We start from the raw sequence: 21,982 nt of genomic DNA, 5'->3' as shown, positions 1-21,982 counted from the left end.
ATGCTGTCTATGTTGGTCATAACCTAACCATAATCTAACATAACAATAACAAGGAGTAAGCATCTTTTAATTTCATGGCTGCAGTCACCATCTGCAGTTATTTTGGAGCCCCCAAAAATAAAGTCTGCCACTGTTTCCACTGTTTCTCCATCGTGATGGCATATTAATGTGCATAATAAATGCTATTGGGTTAATGAATTAGTTTTGTTGGTTCTGTACCCATTTCTGCTGCTGCTAAGTCGCTTCAGTCGTGTCCGACTCTGTGCGACCCCATAGACGGCAGCCCACCAGGCTCCCCCGTCCCTGGGATTCTCCAGGCAAGAACACTGGAGTGGGTTGTCATTTCCTTCTCCAATGCGTGAAAGTGAAAAGTGAAAGTGAAGCCGCTCAGTCGTGTCCGACTCTTGGCGACCCCGTGGACCGCAGCCCACCAGGCTCCTCCGCCCATGGGACTTTCCAGGCAAGAGTACTGGAGTGGGGTGTCAGTGCCTACTCCTGTACCCATTTCATGGAGGGTTAAATGAAGCCCTTAAGAGACACAGGCTTTCGTAAGATCCTCTGTCTAAATCCGTTGAGCACAGAGCAGCTCTGGTCCAATTCCCCTCAAATTCTTTGCTCTCCTCCGAACATGAGACTCTGGAGGCTGCAGCCTCATCCAGGCAGAAAATTCCTCGCGAGTTTTCCCTGCAGTTTCTCCAGAATTCCACCAGGGGGCAACAAAGGAGGAGGCAACGACACCCAGCCAGCCCAGCGTGGCTTCGGGGGGCCGGCGAGGGCCGAAGGGGAGGGGTTCCGCTTCCGAGAGGGCTCACCGCTTCCGCTTCCGGCGACTTGGAGGTTAGGGCGCTGACGCGAGGATGGACGCCTTAGTTGCTCATTGCTCCGCGCGGCTGCTGCAGCAGGTAGTACCGCATGGGGCCGGTGGGAAGGTTTGAAAGGGAGGCCCCAGGGCCCGGCTCCCGCCCGGGCAGCACTCAAACAACGGCCGCGAGGCGGGGACCGGCCTGCGCCCCTCCGACAGGGAAAGCGGAGTCCCGATTCCCGGACCTGCGCTGCCTCGGAGGTTAATGCCCTCCCAGGAACGCTTTCCAAGAGATGGGAGAGGAAGAACCCAGCGTTCCTAGGCCCGGGTGACAGTGAGGTCCAGCGAGACGGAGGATCCCCCTCTCTCTGACACCCCCAAGCCAGCATCTACAGGGGGGCTGAAGCCTGGCGTGTCGAGACCCGCCTCGGCCAGTGTCCTTTCCCGAACAAGCGCGCTCTGTCGGGGGGAAGCGCGGGAACACACACACAGGAGGGTAGGGTGAGAGCAGGAGCCCTGGGCCCTGTTTGCCGCTCAGCACCCCGTTCTGTCCACGATACTGTGCAAGAGGAATCCGGAGATCTTTCCTCTCGGCCCGTGCAGGGGCCGATTATCAAGCTGAGGCTTGCTTCTTGCCATCAGTATTCGTGGGGAAAGAACTGCAAGAGTTTGTCAAGAAGTGACAGTTTCCTTACATTCTAGGTGCAGGTGGGGCGGGGTGGGAGGATGGGGACCTCTTCATTGCTAAATCCGTCACAAGTTGGTCAAGTAAATTGTCACGTTCTTTATTGTTTCGGTCATATGGTCTTTTTCAGTGTAGGGACATAGGTATACTCTCAGTGGGTTGTGATAAGAATAATAGAGATGATTTCTGAAAAGTGTTTAGCTCTGTGCCTGGAGCACAGTATGCTCATTTATGGCATATTGTGTTTTTTGCCTTTGCTGTAATTATGCCTAGGTAAACAATCAAATTTGAAGTGAGGAATCTCTCCTTGAATAACGCAGTTTGGTAGCTTTATTTCTCTTGAATTGACATGTCTTTGGTTCTGGGTATTAGAGTGAAACATCTGATCTAGGACTTAAGACACTGGAAACAGAGGATTAAAGGGGAAAGTCCTTTTGTCTCAGAAAAGGCAGAAGCAGAGGGACTTGAACCAAAGGAACAAGCAATCTGAAGGTGATCCCACTGCAAGCTTAACACCCCTGTTTCTCCTCTCCAACACACACAAATACTTTTTTCTTACCAAGGATAGGATCGATAATGTCATCAAAAAACTCAAAGAAAAACCACAAGTTATCAAAGGCAAAGTCCTTAATTGCTATACCTCTACCATGCTCAGGTGGAGAGGAGGGGAGATGAGGAAGTAAGTTTATGGTTCAGTTTATCACATCTGGGAGTCATCAGTCATGATGGACCAAGGTGGCTCTTCTTTCCTAGGAAAAAGAGATAAAGTTTCTGACTGCTGAAATTGATCGGTTGAAAAACTACAGCTGTTCAGAAGCTTCTTCAGATTTGGAGAATTTGAGAGAAGAAAATTTAAAATTAAAGTATCGACTGAATATTCTCCGAAAAGTGAGTACTCTGGGCTTTGGTTTCCTTCTACAATTTAAATTATTGTGTCTTTTTTAAAAATCCTTGTTAAAGAAGATGCTGAAAGGAATTTGGCAAAAGGACTTAAACCCTGTCCTTTCCCCCTGCATTAAACAAGTTAGGAGTAAGTTGTTGGTGCAGATAATAGAGAAATTGCTGTTTTTCTTCTGGGACCCTTTGAAATGTTTCATCATACTAAGTTGTTTAGCCAGCTTAATTTTCAGTAATTGCTTATATCAAATCAAAATATTTTTAACTACACCCACAATCCTTCTCTGCTTTAAGTTGGTTATTTTACAGTTTTATTTTTGTATTTTATGCTGTCATATTTGTGGGAAGGTTCTTTTCCACTTAATGTTTTGGAACATTTTTTTCCCATGAAGCTTGTATTGGTTATTTCATGACTTCATAATCTTAACAGTGTTTATCGATTTTGTCAAAAGATTGAGCTTGCTTCCGTTGGGGCTTTAATTTCTTGGCCTGCCTTTCAGGTCTGCTGATGACACATCCTGGGTGATGACCTCACTCCCATGATTGTTCTGCTCTGTGTGTGCTCCACTACTTTCAGGCAGGCTGCACTGGCATTATACCCTTTTTCCAAAGCTTACTGTCTTTATTTATCTTAGTCTCTGCCTGCCCCACTGCCATGAAGTCCTTTTTTATTACCTACTGTGATCTCTTATGCTTGAAATAGCTTTGAGTCTTCTAAAGTAAAAAAATTCCTTTTCCAGGGAATTGTCCCCAACATATCTCACCTTTCTGATTATCTCATTCATTCTGCACTTATTTATATTCATTTCTCTTTATTTCAAGTCAGAACTATTGTTAAATACCTGATATGTGCTGGAAGCTAGGAGGGAAAAGATACAAAAGGAAGTGTTTTTTTTTTCTACTGAAGTATAATTGCTTAATGTTGTGTTAGTGTCTCCTGTACAACCACTATGAATGAGCTGTATGTGTACATACCCACCCTCTCTCGGACCTCCTTCCCACCCCTCCAACCCTCTGCTTTACAACACGTGTTAGATCCTTCAAAAAGTGAGTGCTCTGGGCTTTGGTTTCATCCCACAATTTAAATTACAGTGTCTTTTAAAAAATCCTTGTTAGCGAAGATTCTGAAATTTGATAAAAGGACTCAAACCCTGTCCTTTCCCCCCTGCAGTAGACAAGTTAGGAGTCAGCTGTTGGTGCACATAATGGAGAAAGTGCGCTCCCTGTGCTACACAGCAGGTTCTCACTAGCTATCTGTTTTACCCATGGAAATGTATTTATGTTGAACCTAGTCTTCCAATTCATCCCACCCTCCCTCTTCCATGTTTGCACATCCATTCTCTACCTCTGCTTATCTATTCCTGCCCTGGAACTAGGTTCATTTTTCTAGATTTCACATACATGCATTATATACAATATTTGTTTTTCTCTCTCTGACTTACTACACTCTGTTTGACGGACTTAGGTCCATCCACATCTCTGCAAATCACCCAATTTCTTTCCTTTTTATGGCTGGCTAATATTCTGTTATATTTATGGAATGCAGTATTCTTTATCCATTCATCTGTTGATGGACGTTTAGGTTGCTTCCATGTCTTGGCTGTTGTAAATAGTGCTGCAGTGAACATTGGGGTTCACGTGTCTTTTTCAGTTAGGGCTTCCTCCAGGTACGTGGGCTTCCCTGGTAGCTCAGGCAGGAAAGAATCTGCCTACAATTCAGGAGACCTAGGTTCAATCCCTGAGTCGGGAAGCTCCCTTGGAGAAAGAAATGGCAACCCACTCCAGTATTCCTGCCTGGAGAATTCATGGACAGAGGAGCCTGGCAGGCTAGAGTCTGTGGGGTCACAAAGAGTCGGACACGACTGAGCAACTAACCTTTTCCCGCTGGGTATATTCCCAGTAGTGGGATTGCTGGGTCATGTGGTAGTTCTGTTTTTAATGTTTTTTAAGGAACCTCCATACTGTTCTCCACAGTGGCTGTATCAATTTACATTCCCACCAACAGTGAAAGAGGGTTCCCTTTTCTCCACACCCTCTCCAGCATTTATTGTTTGTAGATTTTCTTTTTTAATATATTTTTTGATGGTGGCCATTTTGACCTGTATGAGGTGGTTCCTCATTATAGTTTTAATTTGCATTTCTCTAATAATTAGTTACATTGAGCATCTTTTCATGTGCCTCTTGGCCATCTGCATGTCTTCTTTGGAGAAATGTCTATTTAGGTCTTCTGCCCATTTTTTGATTGGAGTTTTATTCTTTTTTTTTTTTTGATACTGAGCTTCATGAGCTGTTTGTATATTTTGGATTAATCCTTTGTCCATTGCTTTGTTTGCAAGTATTTTCTCCCTTTCTGAGAGTTGTCTTTTCCTCTTGTTTATGGTTTCCTTTGCTATGCAAAAGCTTTTAAGTTTAATTAGTTCCCATTTATTTTTGTTTTTATTTTAGTACACATTTTCATAATGGACACTAGCTCTAGTGTGTAAATAGGAGAATTCTGTCAGCGTAATGTGGAAGGCATATTGTTTTTTTCACAGATAATTTGCCCTGCTGAGTAACAGCACTGAACACAAGACACGCAAACAACTGGAAACAGCAAGCCATGGAAGAATAAGTCGTGTAGGATGCCCATTCTCCCCCACCCTCTTTCTCTGGCTCACTTTGGCCACATGCCCTGACTTAAAAACACGTCTTGGATGGTTGTCTGAGATGCATTTTGCCCTTGTTTTCATTAACTTGGCAGCCTCAACTATTCTTCATACCCCCTCCCATTGAGCTGTCTTTTTTTTTCCCCCAAGATTAAGTCTTAACATTAATATTTATTAGAATGATAGGTACATTTTTTCATCAGTGACAATGTTAAGGTTTCTTTGTGATGGTGCTTTTGTTAAAAACTCAGATTTTGAGTTATCTCCTTCTGATGCTGATTTTATTATAAGTTCTGTTGTTTTAGAAGGGTGTTTTAATTTTTTGTTTTTGTTTTTTTGCATAATGTGAAGTTTCAGAGTGTTTATATTGAGTTGTAGCAAAGATGCTTGTACCACATGTAATATTTCTTCACCTCATGGAACTTAACGTTTTAGGGGAGAAAAGAGTATTGACCTTGAATCCTGGCTTTGCCTCTTGCCTTTATCATCTTTAGCAACTTACTTAATCTCTAGCCCACAGGGAAATGGTGATGGCAGTCATGATGTCCGTTTTTGTTATGTAGGTGACGTGAGGTAATGCACAGAAATAAAGCACTTGACTCCGTTCTTGACACGTGAATCACTCAGGGGTACCCAGTTCAGTACTGCTCGAATAATAGTTCTCATCATTGTTGCCGTTCTTATTACATATCATTGATGTTTTACTCATGTAAACTCGTGATTAGTGTGTAGACAGCATTTTCACTTGTGTTCCTTTAAGAGCATATCTGTTCAGTCACCAGTCTTCTTGACCTGCTGCGTGGCAGGTAGAGTGTTAGGTGCCAGAACTTGTTTTATTGTTTAGTCACTAAGTCGTGTCTGATGCCTTTGCAACCACATGGACTGTCGCCTACCAGGATAGAACCATAAATAGACACTTTCTTTGCAATCAGAAGTCTGGTGGTATAGGGAGATAATTTGGAGAAAGTATGAAAAGTGCAATAATGGAGGTAATTGATTGGTGATATACCATCTTAAATGAGTGTATTCCGTTTCTGAGAAGGTAAGAAATAGGAAGTACCACAGGGTTATTTAGCAGTAAGACAAAACAGTCTGATATATTAATTACTCTCTAATTATAATTAATTACTCTGATATATTAATAGTACTCATCAGTATTTTTAACCTGTTTCATTTCACACTTGAAAGGGTCAGCGTTTTAGTGGAGAGATTAAATGTTTTTGTTGTTTTTGTCCATAGAGCTTTCAGTTCCTGCATTTGATAGGAAGTTATTTAGGATTGATTTTATATTATTTTCTCAGTACTTTAGGAAGCTGAGAAAATCATCAGCCCGTTACTCCCTATTGCTGGCCTCTGTTCTGGTTAAATATCTGTAGTAAAAAGTACGTGGGGTATTTTTACATGTATGTCTTAGATGCTGTGGGACAGACTTGTCCTGTTCATGCTTCTCAGCACATCCTAAATACGAGAGTGTTACACTGAGTGTGTGTTACCTTTCAGTGTCAAGATCCTTGAAGGCTTCTCAAAATATTTGGGGAATTTTTGTATGATTTAAAGATTATTAACATTTACATTCTTTTCTTACAGAGTCTTCAGGCAGAAAGGAACAAACCAACCAAGAATATGATTAACATCAATAGCTGCCTGGAAGAGGTCTTTGGTTGTGCCATTAAGGCTGCCTATCCAGTTTTGGAAAATCCTCCACTGATAGTGACACCAAGTCAGCAGCCCAAGTTTGGGGACTATCAGTGTAATAGTGCTATGGGCATCTGTCAGGTGATTATATTATTTATTATAGAGCATTCTTTGTGGTTTGATTTTTCTTAAGCGTTACAGTTATCATTGAGTGCATGCTCAGTCATGTCTGTCTCTTTTCCAACCCCATGGACTGTAACCCGCCAGGCTTCTCTGCCCGTGTGATTTCTCAGGCAGGAATACTGGAGTGCGTTACCGTTTCCTTCTCCAGGGAGCTTCCTGACTCAGGATCAAACCCACACATCTGCATCAGCAGGCAGATGCTTTACCACTGAGCCACCTGGGAAGCCCATAATTATCATTATTATTTACATAAATAGTAGAGCCTTGTATCCTCAGTGAAAACATTTCCCACAGTTCTGAAAAACTTGAGGAAAGGGAATGTGTAGTTTTAATTTTTAAAAAGCACAAATTTTAATATTTAAATTATATATACTCAGTATTTAAGGAAATAGCTGATACTGTTTTGTTTTGGTACATTCCTCCTTTTGTGTCCAGGATAACTGAGTTATTGTTGAGGGATTAGAAGTTAGCTAATTAGCACCAGCATTCCCATCAAATATTTGATGGAGATGGGTCTTTGAGATAGGCTTGTGTATGCTTGTGTATTTCATATTCAGTCAGAGGAGTTCCCTGTTTTTAATAGCTAATGTGTTAGTAGTTTATTGCTCTTGGTTTGGGACTTTTTGATTTCTTTTCATTGTTGAATAGAAAGGCTTCATCTAAATAAATCAGATTTTTTTCTAGATAATTTTTGTGTGTCTGTGCTGGAGTTAGGTTTATGAGGGTGCTATTTACTACTCAAATCTGAATATTGCACACTTTCATGATTTGAAAATTATAAATGTAAATGTCCTGGAAACAGGCATTATAACTAAAGACTTTAAAAGTCTTCATTAAGAAGTTCTAGATCGTTGTGGCAGCTCATTCTGAAAAGAGATGCTGTGGTCTTGGCACTTTTCCACTCCTCCTGGCACTGTTGCTATTTGATGCTTTAATCTCTCTTTACAAGGTCGTTGGGCTCTGCTTCTGCCTTTTGATGAGTCTTAATGTCAGGTGAATCTGACGCTTTGTCAGCTGTGCATTTCCTAGTAATCTGCTGAGACCTGTTGTGTAATCAATCATTTATGTTTTATAGATGCTTAAAACCAAGGAACAGAAAGTTAATCCAAGAGAAATTGCTGAAAACATTGTCAAACACCTCCCAGACAATGAATATATTGAGAAAGTTGAAATTGCTGGTCCTGGTATGTCATAATGTACTCTTTCTTAAGTAGTTCTGTTGATTGCTGAGTCCTTTTGAAATAAGAAAAGAAAACCATTTTAAATATAAACATGAGGTTAAAACTCATGTACTGAACAAGATGATGAAAGCACCTTGGATTGGGAGTTAGGAAACGGAGGTTTTAAACTAGACTTGCTCACCTGGTTGTGGGTGAGTTACTTTATTGCCTTGTCACTCAGTTTCTCATCAGCAAAAAGGAGGTAAGTGATGGCAGATATTCTGTGGCAAAAGGATCGTTTCTTTTCTGTTAAGAATTAAACAAATCATTGGCTGGGAGTGAAAGGGTCCTGCATTAAGTAGGAAGCTTTCAGGAAAGTGGTGAAACTAGATTGGAAATAGGGAGCTTATAAGAGGGCTCAAGCCAAGGCCCCAAGTGGTTTTGGGAGCCTGAAAAGTTTTACCAGAGCCATACTAGGGTTCTGGAGCCAGCATAAGTGAAATTGAGAAGTGCTTTGGGAGTGAGCTGTCTTCAAGTTTGGAGGCTGTCTGATTTTTCTCTCTTCCCTGTTTTTCTTTAGGTTTTATTAATATCCACTTAAGAAAGGGCTTTGTATCACAACAGTTGACCAATCTCTTGGTGAATGGTGTTAAAATACCTTCCATTGGAGAGAACAAAAAGGTATATGTATATTTTTTGATTGATAGCATAATACATTAGAATTCTATTAGCTATAGCTAAGAATGGTTTTCACTTTATATTGAGATTTAGTCATATTTTGAGATTATGAACATAGCTGTGAAGTAACCTTTCCACTGGGTCTTTTTTTTTTTTTTTCTGGGATCTTCTGCCAGTGTTCAGTAGGTGATCTGTAGGAGTTGCTCCACATGCAGATGTATTTGTGGGGAGGAAGACAATCTCCATATCTTAGTCCACTGCTATCTTGAAAGACCCCTTTCCCCTGGGTCTTTTTTTTTTTTTTTTTTCGGTTTTCCCACTTGAATTTTATTTGGGCAGACCTGGGGATAGAGAGGGCCTGCACCTAAAAGACATTGGGCCTCTTGGTGGTGAAGCGTGGCTTGTGCTGGCGACGGAGGGAGGGCCTGGTGTGGCAGTGGGAACTTGATCTTGGAGTCTTGGAACTGCTTGACTGCTGGTTGGTGGCACTTGCTGGCTGCGATCTCCTCCACCTTCACGATCTGGATTGAGAGGGCCCGGGCTCGGTGCCAGCGCCCACGTCTCAGTAGCCCTGGGTGATGGCACCGGCTGTGGTCAGATCCCGTACTCCCGGTGCATGCTGTGGGTGCTGTTGTGGGGGTCACAGCACAGCCAGATGCAGGGGGGATTTCTCGGACACCTGTCCACAGTGGACCATTTCCCCCTAGGGTTTCTTCATCGTCTTCAGTGGAGACACAAAAGTACCAGGAGTGGGACTTGGCAACAGCGTGATTAGACGCAAAAATTCTCCTACGATAGAGGAGCGGCATTTGGGGTCGGCAGGCAGCGCCCCACCACCTCACACTTGCGAAGCATCCCAGAGGCCTTCATGGCGCTCTGCCCACGGTCTCCAGCACCCTTGAGAAAGCCCCCCTAGGTCTTGATCGCTATGTGATTTTTGTTTTCATTCCCCAAGTCATTTGAGGTAGCCAGCTGATATTTATGAGTTGTCTCTGAAATAAAGAATAGATAACTTATTTAAACAGATTTGATTATTTTTCAATTAATGATGGACAAGTTCCATCAGAAATCCTAACAGTTGAATTACAGTCCAAGCTAATGTTTAAGCCTTGTTTATTATTAAATGTTATTAATGAATGTGTTAGCAAAAGAAAATATTTATACATATACCCCCCTCTAAAAAATCTTTATTATTTATCCCAGGTTATAGTTGACTTTTCCTCTCCCAACATAGCTAAAGAGATGCATGTAGGCCACCTCCGGTCAACAATCATAGGCGAGAGCATGTGCCGCCTCTTTGAGTTCGCAGGATATAATGTGCTGAGGTATGTACTCTTGCCTTTCTTTGGAGATTTCTATAGAAGAGAAAATGTCATTAGAGAAAGAATCTTTGACTAAATCAGTGGTTCTTAAGTGTCTGCTTCATAATCACCCATTAGGCTTTTAAATTATGTCCTTGGCCCCTCCTTTGGACTAATAGCTATTTAGACTTGGGGTGGATGTAGAACCAAGGAAAAAGCTCCTTCATTATTGCACAAATATTTCTTGAGTGCCTCTTCTGTATACTAGAAGTATATATTTTAGTGGGAGAGGTAAGCAAGAAACGGATTGTACTGGACCTTGTAGGCCATGATAGGAAATTGGGATTTTATTAAATGCAGTGGGAAGCTTTTGGAGAGTCTTAGTATGGCATATAATATGATTAGAGATTACTCTGGTTACTTTGAAGAAACTAGGCAAAGAAGGGAAAAAGAACTATAGTAATTAATTAGAAGTCTGTTTTAATAATCCAGGCAAGAGATGATCTGATGGTTTAAGGTTAAATGAAAGCAGTGAGGAATGAGAAGTGATTGTATTGATATATTTTGAAGAATTTTGTCCACTGATATGTGGGAACTACTAAATTATACTGAAATAATTGGTTGAACAGTTACGTTTTCATAAAATTATGGTAATGATCAACATTGACCTGACTGCCACTGTCCCAGTTAACTATGCAACAAACAGATCACAGTCCATTCATAGGAACTTCATTCAGCAAATCCTGTAGGCCAGGTGTTTGCAGGCTCCATTACTGGGTATCTAATGACAAACATAACAGACCTTGTCTTTGTCTCAGACCAGATGAGGAAACACCTCCATAAAAAGAACAATACTAAACATGATGTATTGGCACTTAATGTTTGTGGTTCCTAATGGAATATCAGTTCAGTTCAGTAGCTCAGTTGTGTCCAACTCTGCAACCAACCCCATGGACTGCAGCATGATAGGCTTTCCTGTCCATGACCAACTCCCGGAGCTTGCTCAAACTCAAGTTCATCGAGTCCATGATGCCATTCAACCATCCCGTCCTCTGTCGTCCCCTTCTCCCATCTTCAGTCTTTTCCAAGCATCAAAGTCTTTTCAAATGAGTCAGTTCCTTGAATCAGGTGGCCAAAGTATTGGAGTTTCAGCTTCAGCATCAGTCCTTCCAATGAATATTCAGGACTGATTTCCTTTAGGATTGGCTGGTTTGATCTCCTTTCAGTCCAAGGGACTCTCAGGCGTCTTCTCCAACTCTACAGTTCAAAAGCATCAATTCTTTGGTACTCAGTCTTCTTTATAGTCCAGTTCATGTTTATCATTTTTAAGTGGTTTTTGTTCTGTGTTTGATATTAGATTAAACCATGTAGGAGATTGGGGAACCCAGTTTGGCATGCTCATTGCTCACCTGCAAGATAAATTTCCAGATTACCTAACAGTTTCGCCTCCCATTGGGGATCTTCAGGCTTTTTATAAGGTTTGGTGCCATTTATTATTGTATTATTTGTGTGTCTATCAGTTATCATAGTTTTCCTTAGGGAGTTTTAAATGGTATTTGAAGCTATGATGGGGTTAAATAAAAGTTGCTGCATTCTCTGTTCCTCAGTATAGCATGTTTGCTTTTATCAGTGTATGCTAAAAGTTTAATTCTACAGCATTACCCATTCTTACATGAATTTAGGAGTTTGTTAGTCAAAATACATTTTAGTTTTTAAAAATTTTGATGCTGCTGTTATCTTCCTGATTCTGTATATTTTGAAAGCATTAGTTAAGTATAAACAGTTTTTTAAAGACAAATTTACCATAAACCATAATTTTAAATAAATCACTGTAGTAAACAGTCTTTGACTCTTTCACTTATCCATATATAAACATTTATTATATCAATTGTGGTTATAATATCATTTCTGTATTGTACCTATTTAAAGTTTTATCATACTCTTTCATGTTACTTTGTGACCACATCTTATTTTGGATTTGTAGACCAAAGTGTATACTCCTTATTATTGGATTTCCCCCCCCCCATTTTGGGGATGCTCACTAAGTAACTTCATGTTTTTACTTGTAGGTTTACTTGTAGGTTGTATCTATGTGTTTCTACATGTAGGTTTTCTTGTTTTTAAAATTGTTTTCTTATGATAGAGTCCTAGAATAGGATTACTGTATTAAGAAATAATATAGTACTTAAAACTTTTTTTGGTTGGTTGGTAATTGGCTTTTTTATCTTTTGGTGTGTATTTTCTAATGAAAAACTGAAAAATTGTTTACTGATATCAGTTAGGTGAAATAGCTGTTATAATCTGCTGGGATTCTGTACACTGAATGGGCAAATCTATTAATGCCATAAAATATTTAAAATACACTGCTGAATTTTAATACCAAGGATAAAAGAAAAACCATATATTTATAGTTTTTAAAACATACAGATCTGTGATTGCAAAGAAATATCTAGAATTTTCATCAGAATGTTATTGCTGGTTAGTCTGGGATAGGGTTAACAATAATATTTTTCTGATAAGCACCTATTGCTTTCAAAGTAGATATGAACCAGTGAAAGCAATCTTTTTGGTTGCACAGGGTCTTTGTTGCTGCACAAGGGCTTTCTCTAGTTGCAGCCAGCGGCCTGCTCTCTGGTTGGCGTGCGCTGGCTTCTCTGGTTGCAGCGTCCAGACTCGAGGCTATTGGGCTTCAGCGGGTGTGGTACACAGGCTTCATTGCCCCACGGCATGTGGTGTTTTCCCAGACCAGGAAGCGAACCTGTGTCCCCTGTACTGGCAGGCAGATTTTTATCTACTGTGCCACCAGGGAAGTCCACGATTTTATTTTTAATTACAAAAAAAAAAAAAATTATTCAGAGTGGAAAATAGAGCCTGGAAAATTCAGCCTCATCTGTTAGCTGTACATTGTAATTCTCCTGGAACACAAGCACTAGTGTGAACTGGAAAGGTAGAGGTAGCACTGTGATGCAAATTTTACATTTTTTAAGGAAAATTATTTCAGAAGCAATAATTGGGTTTTATTAGCACATTCATTTGTAACAACGTCTTTGACTGTTGAGTTAGAACACTTGTTCTGTTGTTCAACAGATCTAAATTTTTACTTCCTCCGTTGTTTTTTTTTTTTTTTTTTTTTTAAGAAATGTGTTTTATCTAGAAATATGGGGCTGACTGTTTACAAACCTTACCTTTTTTAATATAGGAATCCAAGAAGAGATTTGATACTGAGGAGGAATTTAAGAAGCGAGCATATCAGTGTGTTGTTTTGCTCCAGAGTAAAAATCCAGACATCATAAAAGCTTGGAAACTTATCTGTGATGTCTCCCGCCAAGGTAAACTTCTGGGCTTTGTTTATCCAGCGAATACTATTGCATGTAGTTTCTTGAGTATTCAGAATTGACTTTGAATGATGTATTAAATTTTCAAGGGCTAGCAAATCAATTTTTTTTTTCTTACTTATTTTCTGAAATTGAAACTACAAAGAAAGTTTATAAAGACAGGCAGGTGCAAATTTTAATTTCTTTAGAAGTCAGGAAAAATTAGTTAGAAAAAAAGTAGAAAGGAAAAAGATGCTATTCACATTAAGCATCCAAAGCTATAAAATCCTTTCAGATAATTCTATCCAGAAATGTGTAGGGCTGAAATGAAGGGAAATACACGCCAGGGTGGAACAGAGTGTTTGGGTAGAGTGTCATGCCGAGTCCCCTTGTTCTCCATATTCATTTGTGGTTTCAAGACAGTTCTGAGTGTTCACAGACTTGACTGTTATTTGAAAGGTCACTTTGAAGAACAGATGAACACGAATAGCCAGTAGATCTTTGGAAAAAATAGCCAGTAGGTGTTTGGAGAAGGCTGTTTTGCCACACTAGGCAGTAAAATGTGTTGTGTTACTGTAGGTTATCTCGTGTCACTAATGTGCAGCTAGACAAAAAGATAAATGGTACCAATTAGGAAAAACTATAAGAAAATTCAGTGAACAGTTGATCTCCAAATAGGAAAGGCTTTTTTTTTTCCTTATCATGTACATTTTCTAAGTACATTTTTAAAAAATTACATGAGGTATTTCTTTGGAGGAAAAAAAATGTAGACAGGAAAAAAGAAAATAAGTTAGCTGTATTCTTACCCACTGTTAATAATTTTGATGTGTATCTTGCAATATTTTCTTCACATTTTGAAAATGGCAATATGTATATATTCTGTATCATACATTTTAATGTAATTAATTTTCTTCCAAATATTTCAATTAAATAATAAGTTTCTTTGAAGGTAAGAGGCATGTCTCTTTTTAAATTATACATTCTCTTTATGACTTTTTCCCTAGAGTTTAATAAAATCTATGAGGCATTGGACATCTCTTTAATAGAGAGGGGAGAATCCTTCTATCAAGATAGGATGCATGACATTGTAAAGGAATTTGAAGATAGAGGTAAGCACTCTACTTTTTTTTTAAACTTTATTATACAAATTTTCGAACATAGGCAAAAACAGAGAGAGTATTATAGTGACCTCCCAGCTTCATGCACTAGTCACCAACTTAGTTATGAACACAGGCAGACCTTACTGTGTCTGTTACCTTCCTGTGTACACTGCTTGTATTATATAATTTCTTCTGTGACTGCTTTGGTTTGTCTCTGAAACAACAGACCCTTCATCCCACCCCAAAACCATGATACCATTATCAGTCCATGACAACTAATACTTCCTTCCTTTCTTTTTTTCATTTGTTATTTGGTTCTGTCAGGCCTCAGTCACATCACGTGGAATCTTTCATTGTCATGAACAGACTCTCTTGTGGCATGGGGGCTTCAGTAGTGTGGCCTGCTGGCTTTGCTGCTTTGTGACGTGTGGGATCTTAGTTCCTTGACCAAGGATTGGATCCTAGTTCCCTGACCAGGGATTGAACCCATGCCCCTGCATTGCAAGGCAGATTCTTAACCACTGGACCACCAGGGGGAAGTCCCAATGATTTCTTTTTTTTTTTTTTTTTACTGTTGGGTTATTTATTAATAGCTATGAGCATAAGAAGTTCTAAACAAGTCTAAATTTTAAGCATATTTTAAAAACTATTGATATTTTAAAGTAGTAAAAAAAAAACAAAGAATAGCACCTTATACATTTCTGAATTCTGAAGAATTAACATACCATCATAAAAAAATAGAACATTCCAAGGTCCTGTTCAAATAGTACTGGTTCCATAAATTCCTCCCTGATTCTCTGCCCCCTCAATTTAAAAAAAAAAGTGAGGGTAAATAATTGCTCGTTCCTGTGACCATCAGCCTATAAGCCTCACATTACTTGAACTGCCTTGATGGGCCTTATTACCTTCTCCACTGCATCACATTTAGTTCCTATTTTCTATGCCCATTCAAGTACAGCAGGTACTAAACCCTTAATACCTATATACCTTAATACCTGTAAGGTATTACCTATTAATACCTTAATACCTATAAGGTATTAAACCCTTATATAAAATAGGTGTTTGAAAAATATTTCTTGAATTGATGTGTATCTGAATATTAAAAAAATGTTTCTGAATATTATTTTCTACAAACCAGAAAGTAGAAAAACATACACAAAGACAATGATAAAATCTTACTTCCCCCAATATTACAAAGAATAAAAAATAAGGTTGACACCAGCTTTTAAATGGTAAATGATTAAGGGTGAGAAATAGATCCTATACACATGGGAAAACTCAGAAAATTATATCTTGTCTTTAACCTGATGCTGGTGGAGGAACCCAACAGGTCACTGTTAACTGGTGCCATCATCCAGAATGGAACGACTTGATGACAGGTGAGGGCCGGCCCATGCTTTCAATCATAAATTCCACTTCAGGGAGAAGGCTCTCAAATGTCATCATTCCCTTACCCTCGTAGGCCTCCTCTCTGCCTTATTTAGAGCACTGCTCATGGTCTAACTCCACCTCCCTTAATCCTCAGTTCTGTTGACTGTCTGTTTCCTCCCCTGGGATGTCAGTTCCAGGAGGGCAGAGACCTATTGTCATTGTTACACCCTCAGAAAGGGTTGGTCGCTCAGTCATATCCGACTCTTTTCGACCCCATGGACTGTAGCCTGCCAGGCTCCTCTGTCCATGGGATTTCCCAGGCAAGAATACTGGAGTGGGTTGCCATTCCCTTCTCCACCAATGATTTCTTAATAGCAAGTCATGAGTTCAGATTTTCCAAGCTGATTCATATTTTTTAATCTTAAGTATTTTTTTCAGAGTCTGCACATTACATTTGTTTAATATAAAATTTGTTAAGTCATGGGTTCCTCTCCATAGCCCCATACTTCTTTCTCATTTACTATTGAAGAAACTAGGCCATTTGTCCTACAGAGATGTCCATATGGTGGTGTGTGGCGTAATTCCTCTATCTGTATTTTCTAAAGAGGCTAGATTAAACTCTGGTTTGTGTTTTGTTTTCTTCACTTGTTTTGTCTTGTCTATTTGTGAGAATGCCAATTTTTAGTTGGCTCTCTTGTTATGATGTTAAGATGAATTAGTGGGTTCAGGTTTTGTCAGCCTGATCTATCGTTTAATTTCTCCATTAGACTTTCCTCTAGTGGTTGTAGCAGCTATTGATGGTCATGACTTGGTTCCATTATTTTATTAGAGGTTGGGAAATGTAGCATTCTGTCATTTATTTTGTTTGTTACCTGGAATTCTGTGCAGAAATTTGTCACATAATCATTTTGGTTTAACCTGAGGTATGGTTCATAGAAGGCAAACAGTATAAATGCTTGGTTCTTTCTTTATTTTTCTTTACCAATTTTCAGAATAATAAATAAGTTTCTTAATATTTTCCAGATGTAACAACTGGATTATTTTTAGCATTATTGTAAATTAGGTATTTTATGTTTTCCAACTGTTTGCCTTTATTTTTTAATACTCAGATTGTCTTGTATTTAGCTAATGGTAGTCTCAAGTGGCTTTCCTTTTTTTCCCCTTTGACCCTTACAGTTTTTGATAGTTTACTTGTTTTCTGGACACAAACTTGTTTTCAGGATAAGTTTGTACATTTCCTGCCTCACTTGTGGATTCAGCCAGTCTGTTATCTCCAGGGAAACTTAGTTCCTTGAAGGAGAAAATGATACTTACTAATCACATTCTGGAAACTGGGGACCATACTTTTAAGATAAGGAATTTTTTAAAATTATTATAACTTGAGATATAGTTGATTTACAATTAACTTCTGCTTTACAGCAAAGTGGCTCAATTATATATATAAATTTTTTTTTCATATTTTCCATTATGGTTTATCACAGAATGTTGATTTTAGTTACCTGTGCTATATGATAGAACCTTGTTTACCCATTCTATGTATAATAGTTTGCAACTACTAACTCTAGACTCCCCTCCCTCCCTCAGCAACTACAAGTCTGTTCTCTTTGAGTCTGTTTCTATTTCATAGATAGGTTCATTTGTGTCATATTTTAGAGTCCACATATAAATTATATCATATGATACTTGTTTCTCTCTGTCTGACTTACTTCACTCAGGATGACAGTCTTTTTTAGATCTATCCATGTTACTGTTAATGGCATTTCATTCTTTTTTATAGCTGAGTAGTGTTCCATTGTATGTTTATACCACGTCGTCTTTATCCATTCATCTGTTGATGGCTATTTAGGTTGTTTCCACATCTTGGCTATTATGAACAGTGCTGCTGTGCAGACAAGGGTGCATGCCTCTTTTTGAATTACAGTTTTATCCAGATATAAGCCCAGGAATGAGATTGATGGATCATACAGCAACTCTAGTTGTTGTTTATTGGGGAGCCTCCCTACTGTTTTCCATAATAGCTGCACCAATTTATATTCCTACCAACAGTGTAAGAAGGTTCCCTTTTCTCTACAATCTCTCCAGCATTTGTTATTTGTAGACTTAGGTAAAAAAATTTTAATAATGAGAAAAGAAGCTGGCCATGTTAGCCATGCTAGCAGAAAGGAGGAATTCAACAAAGCAAGGCAAAGCAAGTGTGGGGTCCTTAGAAATAGTTTAGGATATTGGAGGGAAACTGTATTGTATTCCTTGCTGTGAGGGGAAGATGAGAATCCAGATTGTCATAATGTGAGAAACACTTTAATTGTGTAATTATTTTGTACTCATAACAAGAAAAGTAATGTCCATTAAAAAAAGAAAAGCACAAAGAATTTAGTAACTTCCCAAGGTTACATAGCTAATAACTGCTAAGTCAAGAGTTTGTTTTTAACCAGGATTTTATACTGCCTTCACCCTACCAAGCATAAGTTTTCTAAAATGTTTAAAAAAAGAAAGGGAAGAGGCAGTAGTAATAGTATTTACTGCATAAAGTTATTGTGAAGGTTGAATTTAATAAGGCTCAATATAGTATTTAGCATATAGTAGCACATACTGAGGAGGAGGATATGGCACCCCACTCCAGTACTCTTGCCTGGAAAATCCCATGGACAGAGGGGCCTGGTAGGCTACAGTCCATGGGGTTGTGAAGAGTCAGACACGACTGAGCTACTTCACTTTCACTTTCATGCATTGGAGAAGGAAATGGCAACCCACTCCAGTGTTCTTGCCTGGAGAATCCCAGGGACAGAGGAGCCTGGTGGGCTGCCGTCTATGGGGTCGCACAGTTGGACACGACTGAAGTGACTTAGCAGCAGCAGCACACACTGAAATACGGCTGTTTTTACCATCATGTTCCTTATTGTCCCTTCTTGCATCCAAGAATTTTGCCTTTTTCATCATGAGTGTATGAACGTGATTTTATTTTTCCATTTTACTAGTCATTCCAGTGCTGAATCCTGCCATGTTTGTGCCCTGAACTCTGTTGTAGCTGTAACTCGAAAACTGTAAATGAATGAATACATTTTAAGAGGTAATGAAAGAAATTGCATCTTTCTCCCAAAGGAAGGCTATGGCTCCTGCTTGAAAACAAAGCACAGATTTCCATGTTTTGTGTCTGCTGAGCAGGTGGACTCCTCATAGAATGAAGTGCTGTATGAAGAATTTGGGAGCCAGGTGTCGTGTTAGTTTGGGAAGCTACCAGGAACACACCCTGGGTGCCCAGACAACAATTTTCTCTTTTTCTTTTTTCTTCTAGGATTTGTGCAAGTGGACGATGGCAGAAAGATTGTGTTTGTTCCAGGATGTTCTGTACCATTAACCATAGTAAAATCGGATGGAGGTTATACCTATGATACATCTGACCTGGCTGCCATTAAACAAAGACTATTTGAGGAAAAAGCAGATATGATCATCTATGTGGTGGACAATGGACAAGTAAGTTTGTACATTTGTATCAATTTGCATTGTCTGATTGGAGGTAAGGCAGTATGGTGAAGCATTGGCATTCAGAAACCCTCTAAATTTTCCTCAAAGACAGAAAAGTGATAGAGAGAGCAGGGTTTGGATTTGGCCAAACTTGTTCACGTCTCAGTTTTCCCACTTGTCTCTATAAACTAGGAAGGATGTTCCCTTATTCTCATATATAAGGAATAAAGAAGAGCTTCTATAACTTTACTTGCCTTAAAAGGTTAGTGAGTGATTTGAATTTTACAAATCTTTATTCCTAAGTAGAAGAGCTTTAAGTCATTTTTTAAATTAGAAAGTTTAGCAAGTAACTTTCTCTTTCTATTTCTTTGTAGTCCTTACACTTCCAGACAATATTTGGTGCTGCTCAAATGATTGGTTGGTATGACCCTGAAGTAACTCGAGTGTCTCATGCTGGATTTGGCGTGGTGCTGGGGGAAGACAAGTAAGTCTGGAAAATGTGAAGGTGGTAACAACATACCTGACAGCCAGAGTTCTTTAATAGAGACTATTTGATTTGATGCCATAGTCTACATATGCTGTAGTATGTATGCAGCCAAGCTGTTTTGTACCTGTGTCTTATCACTGCCAGAGTGTAGCCTTTCAGGAAGAATTGAGAGAAATTTTTACATCTTCCATTTAATATTGTCTTAGGATCACTTAGTTATTTAATTACCATATCATTTTTGATTTGGTGACATGGCCTAGATTCTACCATCACATAAATGTGGGTGGTGTTTCTAAAAGCTTCATGAAGTAACTTAAGATGCTTAACACGCCAATGTGCAAAAGGGCTAACTAAGCATATGAAAGGCAGGCTAAGCATATAAAAGGCCTAGCCCCTACCCAAATAAATGTCAGGGTATTTATTTTAGATGTAAGGTTATATGCAGACAAATACCTTAGATCAAACATATAATTCTGTATAGCTGCACTTTTTTTGTAACTGGAAGACACCTGGCCCTTAAATATTAATGATCCTAAGAAAGTGCTAAAAATCAAACGCATGAGTTGAGTATTGCTTTATAGGATCTTATTTTCCTGTTTTGTTTTGGTTTTCTTTTTTTTGGTTGTTTTTATTTGTTTTTATATAATTTATTTATTTTTTTATTGAAGGATAATTGCTTTACAGAATTTTATTGTTTTCTGTCAAACCTCAACATGAACCAGCCGTGGGTACACATGTACCCCTCCCTTTTGAAGCTTCCTCCCATCCCCGCCCCAGGTCGATACAGAGCCCCTGTTTGAGTTTTCTTAGCCATACAGCAAATGCCCGTTGGCTGTGTTACTCTTTCCATACATCTCACCCTCTCCTCCCTTCTCCCCATGTCCACAAGTCTTGTTTCTCCATTGCCGCCCTGTAAGTAAATTCTTCAGTACCATTTTCCTAGATTCCGTATGTATGCGTTAGAATACGATATTTATCTTTATCTTTCTGACTTGCTTCACTCTGTATGATAGGTTCTAGGTTTATCCACCTCATTAGAACTGACTCAAAGGCGTTCCTTTTTATGGCTGAGTAATATTCCATTGTGTATATGTACCACAACTTCATCTATTCATCTGTCGATGGACATCTACGTTGCTTCCATGTTCTAGCTGTTGTAAATAGCGCTGCAGTGAACAGTGGGATACATATGTCTTTTTCAGTTTTGGTTTCCTCAAGGTGTATGCCTAGGAGTGGGATTGCTGGGTCATATATGGTTTTATTCCTAGTTTTTAAAGGAATCTCCATACTGTCTTCCATAGTGGCTATATCAATTTACATTTCCACCAACAGTGCAAGAGTGTTCCCTTTTCTCCACACCCTCTCCAGCATTTATTATTTGTAGACTTTTTGATGATGGCCATTCTGACTGGTGTGAGGTGATATCTCATTGTAGTTTTGATTTGCATTTCTCTAATAATGAGCAATGTTGAGCATCTTTTCATGTGTTTGTTAGCCATCCATATGTCTTTGGAGAAATGTCTGTTTAGGTTATTTTCCCACTTTTTGATTGGGTTGTTTGTTTTTCTGGTTTTGAGTTGTATGAGCTACTTAACATATTTTGGAAATTAAACCTTTGTCAGTTGTTTCATTTGCTATTATTTTCTTCCATTTTGAGGGTTGTCTTTTCACCTTGCTTATAGTTCCCTTTGCTGTGCAAAAGCTTTTAAGTTTAATCAGGTCCCACTTATTTACTTTTGTTTTTATTTCCATTACTCTAGGGGGTGGGTCATAGAGGATCTTGCTTTGGTTTATGTCATCGAATGTTCTGCCTATGTTTTCCTCTAAGAGTTCTATAGTTTCTGGTCTTAACATTTAGGTCTTTAATCCGTTTTGAGTTTATGTTTGTGTATGGTGTTAGAAAGTGTTCTAATTTCATTCTTTTACATGTAGCTGTCCAGTTTTCCTAGCACCATTTATTGAGGCTGTCTTTGTCCCGTTGTATATTCTTGCCTCCTTTGTCAAAGATAAGGTACCCAGAGGTGCATGACTGTAGCTTTGTAGGATAATCTGAAGTCAGGAAGGGTGATTCCTCCAGCTCCACTCTTCTTTCTCAAGACTGCTTTGGCTCTGTGGGGTCTTTTGTGTTTCCATATGAATTGTGAAATTTTTTGCTCTAGTTCTGTGGAAAATGTCATTGGTAATTTGATAGGGATTGCATTGAATCTTGGATTGCGTTTGGTAGTATAGTCATTTTCACAATATTGGTTCTTCCGACCCTGG

General features: G+C 39.1%; 1 protein-coding gene and 1 pseudogene across 1 annotated transcript in view; one reads left to right on the top strand and one right to left on the bottom strand.

Moving 5' to 3' along the window:
- Positions 1-781: 781 nt before the first annotated feature.
- The window catches only part of RARS1 (arginyl-tRNA synthetase 1), a 28,414-nt gene continuing 7,213 nt past the window's right edge, over positions 782-21,982 (top strand). Inside the window, exons 1-11 of the mRNA XM_043464763.1 lie at positions 782-902; positions 2,241-2,375; positions 6,617-6,805; positions 7,923-8,031; positions 8,588-8,688; positions 9,889-10,010; positions 11,344-11,464; positions 13,186-13,315; positions 14,305-14,409; positions 19,064-19,242; positions 19,608-19,717. Of these exons, the coding sequence (XP_043320698.1) occupies positions 858-902; positions 2,241-2,375; positions 6,617-6,805; positions 7,923-8,031; positions 8,588-8,688; positions 9,889-10,010; positions 11,344-11,464; positions 13,186-13,315; positions 14,305-14,409; positions 19,064-19,242; positions 19,608-19,717 (1,346 nt within the window). The 5' untranslated portion in view covers positions 782-857. The remainder of the gene's footprint in view (positions 903-2,240; positions 2,376-6,616; positions 6,806-7,922; positions 8,032-8,587; positions 8,689-9,888; positions 10,011-11,343; positions 11,465-13,185; positions 13,316-14,304; positions 14,410-19,063; positions 19,243-19,607; positions 19,718-21,982) is intronic.
- Positions 9,050-9,555, bottom strand: LOC122439378 (annotated as a pseudogene).

The sequence above is a fragment of the Cervus canadensis genome, chromosome 4, assembly GCF_019320065.1.
Source record: "Cervus canadensis isolate Bull #8, Minnesota chromosome 4, ASM1932006v1, whole genome shotgun sequence".
In the NCBI taxonomy this organism is placed as follows: domain Eukaryota; kingdom Metazoa; phylum Chordata; class Mammalia; order Artiodactyla; family Cervidae; genus Cervus; species Cervus canadensis.
Note: the sequence above shows the minus strand (reverse complement) of the source record. Positions and strands in the feature narration are given on the sequence as shown.